The sequence below is a fragment of the Corvus hawaiiensis genome, chromosome 16, assembly GCF_020740725.1.
Source record: "Corvus hawaiiensis isolate bCorHaw1 chromosome 16, bCorHaw1.pri.cur, whole genome shotgun sequence".
In the NCBI taxonomy this organism is placed as follows: domain Eukaryota; kingdom Metazoa; phylum Chordata; class Aves; order Passeriformes; family Corvidae; genus Corvus; species Corvus hawaiiensis.
In genome coordinates, this window is record NC_063228.1 from 7372942 (window position 1) to 7382251 (window position 9310).

Genomic DNA, 9310 nt, shown 5'->3' on the forward strand with positions numbered 1-9310 from the left:
AGGTGTTTGAGGCCCGCGCCGCCATGACACCTCCCTCACCCACGCGGCTCGTTGCCACGGTGACGGGGACAGGCGGGGGCAGAAAGCACACCCGCCAATCAGCGCCGCTCTCGGGGCGTATCCGCGCTCTGATTGGTGGCTAAAGCTGTCCATCAGCTCGCGGCCCCGCCTCCCCGTTGCTGTGGTGACGGGAGGACTCTGGCGGCGGCAGCGCAGGCGGCGGGGGAGCGGCGGAGGCTCCGCCATGGCGCAGCCCGACGAGCCGCAGCCCACGGTCGTGCCCTCCTGCCCGCTGCCCAGCAAGATCTGCGATGTGCTCCGCAGCGACAGGCCGCGCTCCTGCTGCGGCATGGCCATGGCCGGCTTCCGCACCTCCAAGTACCAGGTGCCCGAGTGGCACCGCAGGAACGCGGGCGTTTACTACAAGGCGTTCACGGCGAGCGAGGAGGCGGAGCGCGGCCGCGCCGAGTCGCAGCACCTGATGAAACATGCGGCTGCCAGCGCCCAGCGGGCTCAGGAGTACTCCAAGACCACCCTGGGCCAGCGGCTGCAGGACATCCACTTCTGGAGGGTGGAGCTGCAGAAGGAGATCATGGAGCTGGACGCCGAGACCAACTTGCTGGCGGCGCAGAAGCTGCGGCTGGAGCGGGCGCTCGATGCCACCGAGGTGCCCTACAGCGTGGTCATCGATAACCTGGAGTGCCGGGAGAGGAGGCAGCCCCCGGACCTGGTGATCGATGAGGTGGAGAGGCAGCTGCTGAAGGTGAGCGGGACCTGAAGGTTGGTGAGAGCCCTGGCACGGCTGCGATGAGGAGCAGCGATGAGGAGGCGAAACTGCGGCTGCTGGAAGGGTCTCCTGCAACGCACGGCTCTGAAGCACCAAGGATTTTCTGTCCCTGTGTCACTCCAAGGATTTTTCCCAGTCCTTCTCGTGTTTAAAAAGTGTTTCAAATCACATGCGTGTGGCTAGAGGAGAGCAGATCCCCCCTCTCTCTCAGCCCAGACCCGAACAAAACCAAACCAGAGCTTTTCTGCACCGACAAGAGCATCCTATTCTGTCATAAATTCCTTCTCTGTTTGCCTTAAATCCTCTCCTCTCTGCAGGGTGCACTTTAAAAGTCCAGAGTCCAAAAGTTCGGGAGCAATGGGATATTCCTTGCCCGTTTCCGTGCTCAGATTGTCCAAATGTTGGCGTTTTCTGTCATTCATTTTCCCTGAGTCGTGCCAAGGTGATGATCCAACCCTGGCACCGAGATTCCCTTCCAAGCTGATGTCATTCTTGTGCTGGATGTTACAGAAAACACATTTCATTCCATCCTGGAATATCACCTATTCCAATATCCCACAAATTAATTAATGATTATTTACCTGCAGCCTCCAATCAGAGTCAGTTCATGATCCGTTACTCATTAAACCAGAGGATTAATATTAGAAAAATATTGATCAGACTGTTTGGGCAGTGGCAGCTGGTGGGATTTTGGGGATTATCCTGGGCAGAACCAGGAATTCCTCGATCCCTGTGGATCCTTCCCAACTCAGGATATTCTAAGATTCTACATAGTCCATGGCAGGATAGGATTTAGGAATGTTTTGATTGGGAATTGTGTGTCATTTCTGATTTATAATCAAGATCGGAGAGGTTTTTCCAGTCAAAAACAAACAGGGGAGAGTTGGGGTAGGATATTTCCATGTGGGAATTGTTACAAAATTCAGGGAATTGGGGGAATTTTTAGGTTGGGAAAGACTTTAAAGGTCATCAAGTCGAACCTGATTAATCTGGTGCCAGGCACAGGGATGTTCCCTGGTTTTTCCTTACCTCAAAACTGAGCAAGGAATTCATTTATTCCATTTAATTTGATGGGATCATGGAATCCTGGAATAGTTTGGGATGGATGGGACCTTAAAAATCGATTTCCACCTCTTCCCACTGTTCCCACCCTCTCCCACTATCCCAGGTTGCTCCAAGCCCTGTCCAACCTGGCCTTGGACATTCCAGGGGTGGGACAGCCACGGCTTCTCTGGGAATCTGTGCCAGGGAAGAATTCCTTCCAGAATAGGATAGCACAGAGACTTTTTCATGGAATACACAGAATTCCCAGGCTTTAGAAGTATTCCAGGTTTTTCAGCCCCCATAGGTTTAGGGCTGAGTTCCCTCAGGATGTGCTGCCTCCAAAATTCCAGGTTTTACGATAACAGCGTAGGCGTAGATAAGGAAATTTCAGGATTTATCCGCAACTCGAATTGCTCCTCGGGATTGTGTTTCCTGCTCTGGATACACGGAATTCTCCCTGTTTTTCTTTAGGAAGCTGATCTTATCCGGGATATCCGGGATCTTCTGAAAAGAACCATAATCCAAGCGACCACCCAGATAAGGTAAAACATTTCCCAGGATACTTCAGCCAAAGAATTCCTGGGATAAAGGTGGGTAAAGATCTCACCAAGGCCAGGCTTAGGAGCTGTGGGAATTCCATTTAAACCCGGAAACCTCAGGATTTCCCAGGAGATTTAGATTCTCCTGCTTCCCAGAACTGTGTTGGGTTTGTTTTCCAACACTAAACTCCAGTGCTATAAAATTATTCCCTGGATACCTCCTTGCACCTTGGGATATATTTGTATTATAAGGGATTTTTGGGATTAAAGGAGCTTCCCAAGAGGAATTTTTTTCGCCACCAGATGTCAGTGTGAACTTTAAAGCTGGAATTTCTGTGCCGGGACGGGTGTTCCTTGCCTTTCCGAAGGATTATTTGCTTGGAATTTCTAACAGACCCTTTGGAAAGATGTTACTGTATCCTAAATCCATCAATATCAAGGAAGTCACTGCTGGAAAATTCCCGTTTTAGTTTTAAAAGCCCTGTAATCTGCTCCTGTTCTACCTGATAAATGAAATACTGCTTTTTAAACGATGGCTGTAAATGCAAATTAATATAAAGTATCCCTGTTATATTAATTAGAGCGCGACAGGAGCCTAATGAGTTTAATTTGGGGGTTTTTATTATTTTTAAATCATTTTAGCCCCATTTAGCCCCATTTTGTCCCATTTTAGCCCCATTTAGCCCCATTTTGTCCCATTTTAGCCCCATTTTGTCCCATTTAACCCCATTTCAGCCCCATTTTTCCCGTTTTAGTCCTATTTTAGTCCCATTTTAACCCCATTTAGCCCCATTTTAGTCCCATTTGCCAGAATTCCTAATTCCTTGGGTGACAGTGACACCTGGTGTTATCAGCTGATAACGACCCACAGGCTTTTGGATAATTACAGTTCTAATTAACTGAGGGATGTGTGGCTCTAATTAACAACAAAGCAGCAATTTAAATCTGAATGTCATTAAAGATTGTCCCGTTCCATGGGCAGGGACCTGCCACAATCCTAGCATATTCCAACCTGGCCTCGGACATTTCCAGGGATCCAGGGGCAGCCGCAGCTTCTCTGGGAATTCTGTTCCGGGGCCTCCCCACCCTCACAGCCAAGAATTTTTTCCCAAAATTCCATCTAAGTCAGGAGATGCCCGTGGGAGGGAGAGTTTGGGAATTTCCAGACCGCAAGGAAAGTTCACAGTCCTGTTGTCCTGTGGAGCACAAAGGGTGGAGCTGCATTCCCAAATGGGGTGGCTTTGGGAATTCTCTTCCTTCCCACTAAGTCGCGATCCCAACTTTCCAGATCCAACCGGATTCAGAAGGAGAACTGCGAGCTGGACTGGTCGGATAAGGTGGAGACGTATCACATCGACGATAAATGCGTCAGCTACTGCACCGACAGCACCAACGTCCAGTTCCACCCCAGCTCCGTGAAATTCGAGGAGAAGTGAGTGATTCCCGCCAGGATCCTCCTGGGATAACACCAGCACTTCTGCAACACTCAGTTCCATGTGGGATTGGACGTGGAAAGAGCTTCAAGGCAGCTCCACGGATGTAAAGGCAGTGCTTGATGTGCCACAGGGAATGGTTTGGGTTGGAAGGACCTGGAAGCTCATCCAGTTCCAACCCCAACACCTTCCGCTATCCCAGGGTGCTCCAGCCTGGCCTTGGATTCTTCCAGGGATCCAGGGACAGCCACAGCTCCTCTGGGAATTCTATTTCAGCCTCTCCTCACCCTCCCAGCCAGGAATTCCTTCCCAATATCCCATCCATCCCTGCCCTCTGGCAGAGGGAAGCCATTCCCGGCGTCCTGTCCCTCCAGCCCTTGTCCCCAGTCCCTCTCCAAGGGGCTCGGAGCTCTCCCTGGAGCCTTCCCTTTTCCAGCCTGTCAAGATCCTAGGGTTTTTTTGTTTCCAAATGAACACAGCTGGGAAATCCTGGATGCATTCCTGCGTTTATTTGCTAGGATTGAACTGCACCAAAAACGTGTGTGAACTTTTTTAGCAGTTTTAGCTCCAGATGGACGAGCTCGGGCTGATTTTATCTCAGGCTTTACTTCCCTCTGAAGCCACAGGAATGAGAGGTTATTAATTTATCAGAGGATTTTTATTAATTTATTAAGGATTTTAAATTAATTTACTAAAGGATTATTCTCATTCCTTATGGGAAATCACTGCAGGCAAGAGCTCAACCAAACATAGGTTGATGCCACTTTTCCAGGGAAAGAACCAGTTTTTAGGGGCAAAATTCCTATTTTATCCCATTCCCTGTTCTTCCAGTGCCTCCACACCGAAGTCCTGGGCCCAGTTCAGCCATGACAACATTTCCAGTGCAGAACAGGAAAAATTGGCTTCGGTCCAGCTCCGGTCCTTGATCAACAGCATCATCCACGACGCGTCCGAGGACCTGAGGATGCAGCGGGCAGCGGTCAACGAGGCCTTCGACAACCGCTGCAGGGAGCTGGATGATGCCAAATTCCGGCTGGAGCAGCACCTGCAGCAGGTGAGTGGGATTTGATGGAATTTTGGCATCACGGATTTATCCTCTAAAAAAATGGCTTCATCCATGCTGGGAGTTTTTGTGTTTGATCAGGATCCGGGGAGAGATTTCAGGGCTTTGTTGTGGTTCCAGTTCAGCTCTTTGTGCTTTTTGTTGGGATGGAGTTGAATGAAACACTTGAATCCTGAGCTAAAACCTAAAACTGGGTGATCAGGGAGCTCTGGTTGAGCCAGGATTCCCAGATTTCTCTGGAATGGCAGCAGCAGCAGGTCCTGGTGGGTGACAAAGGCTGACTTCAGCCTCCTCCAGCGTGGAGCAGCTCCTTCTTTTCTCTTAGGCCATTGGAAATGTGGGGAAAAAACCCATTCCTTAGCATTTGGTGGCACTTCCTGGGGGTGGGATGTGCTGTCATCCCACAGAACACATGGAAGAGGTTTTGAGGGAATATTTCCTGCTTCTTTTTAGGCTGAAGATGGGATTTGCAGTGTAATAATCAAAATAAAGAGGTCAAAACCACCTTGGTATTTTTATTTTTCTATGAACAAGGGATGGCTTTGGCCTTTTCCCCTTTTCCAACATGGAGCAGCTCCTTTTTTCTCTGGTAGCCATTGGCAAGTGGGGAAAAAGTAATAATTCTTTAGAATCTGCTGGGTAATGACAGCTGGATATCTTTATTTTTCACGTGTGTGGCAGTGGTTATGAGGAGAAGAATTTCAGGATTTCCTGTCTTTTCCATTTTCTTCACAAATCCAGGCATTTCCAAGCAGATCAGCAGCTCTGCTTCAAAATAACTTGATTTTTTTGGTTGGATTTCCAGTTAAAATTTACAATTAAAAGCACTCCGTGGAGGTGGGATGTGTTGTCGTCCCACAGGAGACGTGGGAGAGGTTTGGGATCTCTCCCAAGGTTTTGGGACATGGGACAGGCTGCAGAATATTTTCTGTATCGTTTAAACTCAAGGTGTGATTCTCAGTGTAAAAATAAAAATAAAGAGGTTGAAACCACCTTAATTCTTGTATTTCATTTTAAATAAAATCAAATGAATTTTCTTATCACCTAAAATGCAAATTATTTTGTTCTCCTTAATTCCGCCCAAACAGGAGCTGAAAACTTTAACGCTTCACCAGGAACAGACAATTTTGGGGGACAATATTTATCATTTTTTGAACTTTTTTTTTCTTGGATGTCTCCCCCAGATCCTGAAGGATATTGTGGATGAGGAAGCCAACATTGTGAACCTCAAAAAAGCCATCAGGGATAAGGAAGCTCACCTGAAAGTGGCTCACACCAGGCTCTTCGACAGGTCCTTCAGGCCCAACATCGAGCTCTGCAGGGACGAGCCCCAGTTCAGGTAATTAAATTAACCCCAATTTAGGAAATTAACCCCAGTTTAGGGAATGAAGCAACTCCTTCAAGGGTCCTGTTCCATCCCAAAGTGATTTTAGGCAGTTTTGAGAATTTTTTTACCTCACGACTTTGAAGTTTTGTACTCAAAGGCAGAAAGGAGTGGCTGAAATGAGTGAGGGAAATTTCATTTTCTCCTGCTTAACCACATCGAAAATCCACACGGTCAGCTCTGTGATCTCCACGCTTTCTTCTCTGAACTCTCTGGTTTCTTTTGGATTTAACTGCTCCAAAAAAATCTCAGGGTAACTTGCTAGGAAAAACCCGCCACGAGGTGGATCCTGGGAATTGTGTGAGGGAAATCTCGGTGTTACAAAGGCAAATCCTGGGGGTGGTTGATTTTCTGCCTTAAAACTGCCACAAATCCTTTCAAAATCCAGGTTTGAGTGGCACGTTTGGATCTAATCAGTCTGGAATTGATTCTCCTCCCTCACGTTTTCCCGCCTTTAGGAAAAGTTGGGATTCAGCTTGAGCAGGCTCACAAAATCCTTGCAGCAAAACCAGTATTGAATTCTTTATCCAGCGAGGAAGGAATTCTGGTTATCTCAATCTAATTTAAGATCCTGACCCAGCAAACCATCCCTATCCAAGCTTTCCAGGCTATATCCTGCTTTTCCTGGGTTTTAGGGATGGGGACAAATCCTTTGATTGCCAGGCTGGGGATGTTGGCAATTCCTGCTCTGACCCAGACACAGGGATTTGTTTTCCCAGGAATTCAGTCTTTTCTCCACAGGCAGGTTGCAGTGGAACACCTCTCCCTCATGGATTTTCGTTGGAATTCTGTGCTCTTTATGAGTTATTTACTGCTTCTTTTAAATGATGTCCTGCTCCTTCTTTAAAAACTTTGGGAGTAAAGATTTTCCTGATCTCTGGAGTTTTATACCAGAGAGTAGAGATCAAAAACCAGTTGATCCAGCCAAACTGGGAGGTTTATTTAACAATTTTTATCCTGTAATTCCTGATGCAAATATCCCACACAGAGGTTGGATAATTCCACTGCTTTTAGCAGCAAAAAACATTCTTGGTGCTGCCTAAATCATGGAAAACTTGTGTGGAGCAGCTGGAAAAGTGAGCTCTGCTTTTCTTGGATTTCTCTGAGATCTTTTCCTGATAAATTCTCAATTCTGTAGTCGATCTTTATCCCAAATCCAATCTTTTCCTGGATTTCTCTCAGATTTTCCTGATGAATTTTCCATTCTGTAGTTGTTGATCCTTATCCCAAATCCAATATGTTTGAGTGATTTTTCTGATGTATTTTCCTGATGAATTTTCCATTCTGTAGCTGATCTTTATCCCAAATCCAATATTTTCCTGGATTTCTCTGAGGTCTTTTCCTGATGAATTTTCCGTTCTGTAGCTGATCTTTTTCCCAAATCCCATCTGTTGGAGCACCATCCCCTCTTTTTACGACTTAACCCAATTCCCTCCAGGTTGATCAGTGAAGTGGAAGAACTCACGGTATTCCTGGAAGCCCTGAAGCGAAAACTGATGGAATCTGAGCAGAATCTGAAGAATTTGGAGGAGACCAGGATGAAGCTGGAGAAGGAAATCGCTGTGAAAGCCAACAGCATTTTTATTGACAGGCAGAAGTGCATGAGCTACCGCATCTGCTATCCCGTGGACCTGGAGGTGGCGAGTTACAAACAGTGATTTCTGTCCTCATCCCGCCAAATCTGGGAGAAAACCACAATTCCTTCTTTTCTGTTAAGCCATTGGCAAGTGTGGAAAACAAATCTGGGAGCTTTCGTATGGAAGAAATTGAGAAATTATACATAAAATGCTCTATTCACTCAATTTGCTTCTGGTCCTGCTGCTTTAAGTATCGTTGTGAGCTTTGTTTTCCCTTGAAAAGTCCTATGAAAGCCATAAAAACGGAGTGGAAAGCAGCTGAAAATCAATTTATTACAGCTCCTATGGGTCTATAACATATGGGCCTAATAATTTTGGGGGGGGGATTTCACTCGAATAATGAAATAGGAATTAATATTTATTAGGAATAATACCAATATCCAGGTGGAGAGGAAATATTTCTATCTTTTAAAGGTATAAATATTTGAATAATAATAATAAAAAAACCCTGGGACATTTAATTAATATTTTAAATTTAAATTAATTAATGAAAAGAATTAATATTTTTAAAATGTAATTAATTAATATAAATGTAATAATAATAGCTTGAAATGAGAGCAATAAAACTGAGGATCCCCCCACTCAGCCAGGAATTTAAGCTGCTCAAACATTATGAATAAAAATCCCAAATTTTCCACAAGTTTTCTGGGTTTGATGCTGATCTGCCCCTTGGAAAAGCACTCCCAAGCTGAAATGAATCCAGGGATTTTTAACCTTCAAGGCAATGAAATTTAGGGGGTTTTTCCAGGAAAAAGAAAGAAATTGGAATTTCTTGGATTGGAATTCAGCTTGGGAATGCAATCCTGATTTTCCACTTGAGCAGGGGGATGTGGAATGGAGCTGCTGCTGTGTTCCAGCTTTTCCCTGGAAGCAAAGCCTGTGGATGAGCTGTTATCCATAGCTGGGAACACATCAGCTTCCCCAGCAAATGCCATGGAGCCATTATTGGGCGTTGGTTAAATACGTGACACGTCCAAAAAAAACCAGGGAAAAATGACCCAGGACAGAATTCCATGATTTCCTGTATCACAGGGATTTTTAACTTTTAAAAAGCAGCTGCTCAAAGGGGGAAAAAAAAATCCTTAAAGGCAAAATTCCTACAAAATCCCCCTGGCCAGGGACCTTTGCAGAGGCCGTTAATGGGGGGTGTTATTGGGGTTTCCCAGCTTTTGTGTTATCTGAGCTCAGGATGTGCCCAAATGATCCAGGAATTCCTGCTAGAGCTGCTCCCATTCCTTTGGAAATGGCACTGAGGGCTTGGGATCCAAGCTCTGTTCGCAGCCCAGGAGTTTGGTTTGTCCTTTGGGGTTTTTCATGGATTTCCTCCTCATGATTCTGTTTTAGAGCCCAGCTCTTGGATCCTGAAGGAGAAATCATGGAATCCTGGAATGGTTTGCGTTGGAAAAGGCCTTAAAGCCCATCC

The 9310-nt window shown here is 46.1% G+C and overlaps 1 protein-coding gene across 1 annotated transcript; it reads left to right on the forward strand.

Annotated features, from left to right (window-relative positions):
* The first annotated feature begins 217 nt into the window (after positions 1-217).
* On the forward strand, positions 218-8044 carry TEKT4 (tektin 4). Its single transcript, XM_048320966.1, has 6 exons — positions 218-763; positions 2303-2373; positions 3659-3802; positions 4635-4857; positions 6051-6205; positions 7689-8044. The coding sequence occupies exons 1-6, from the start codon at positions 245-247 to the stop codon at positions 7906-7908; spliced, it is 1332 nt and encodes a 443-aa protein (XP_048176923.1). The 5' UTR covers positions 218-244; the 3' UTR covers positions 7909-8044.
* Positions 8045-9310: the final 1266 nt, after the last annotated feature.

Excerpts from the sequence above, each read along its gene's own strand:
- TEKT4 (XM_048320966.1), top strand. The coding sequence starts at position 245 with ATGGCGCAGCCCGACGAGCCGCAGCCCACGGTCGTGCCCTCCTGCCCG. Across the intron at positions 2,374-3,658 it reads CAAGCGACCACCCAGATAAG|ATCCAACCGGATTCAGAAGG; the intron begins GTAAAACATTTC and ends CCAACTTTCCAG. Across the intron at positions 4,858-6,050 it reads TGGAGCAGCACCTGCAGCAG|ATCCTGAAGGATATTGTGGA; the intron begins GTGAGTGGGATT and ends TGTCTCCCCCAG.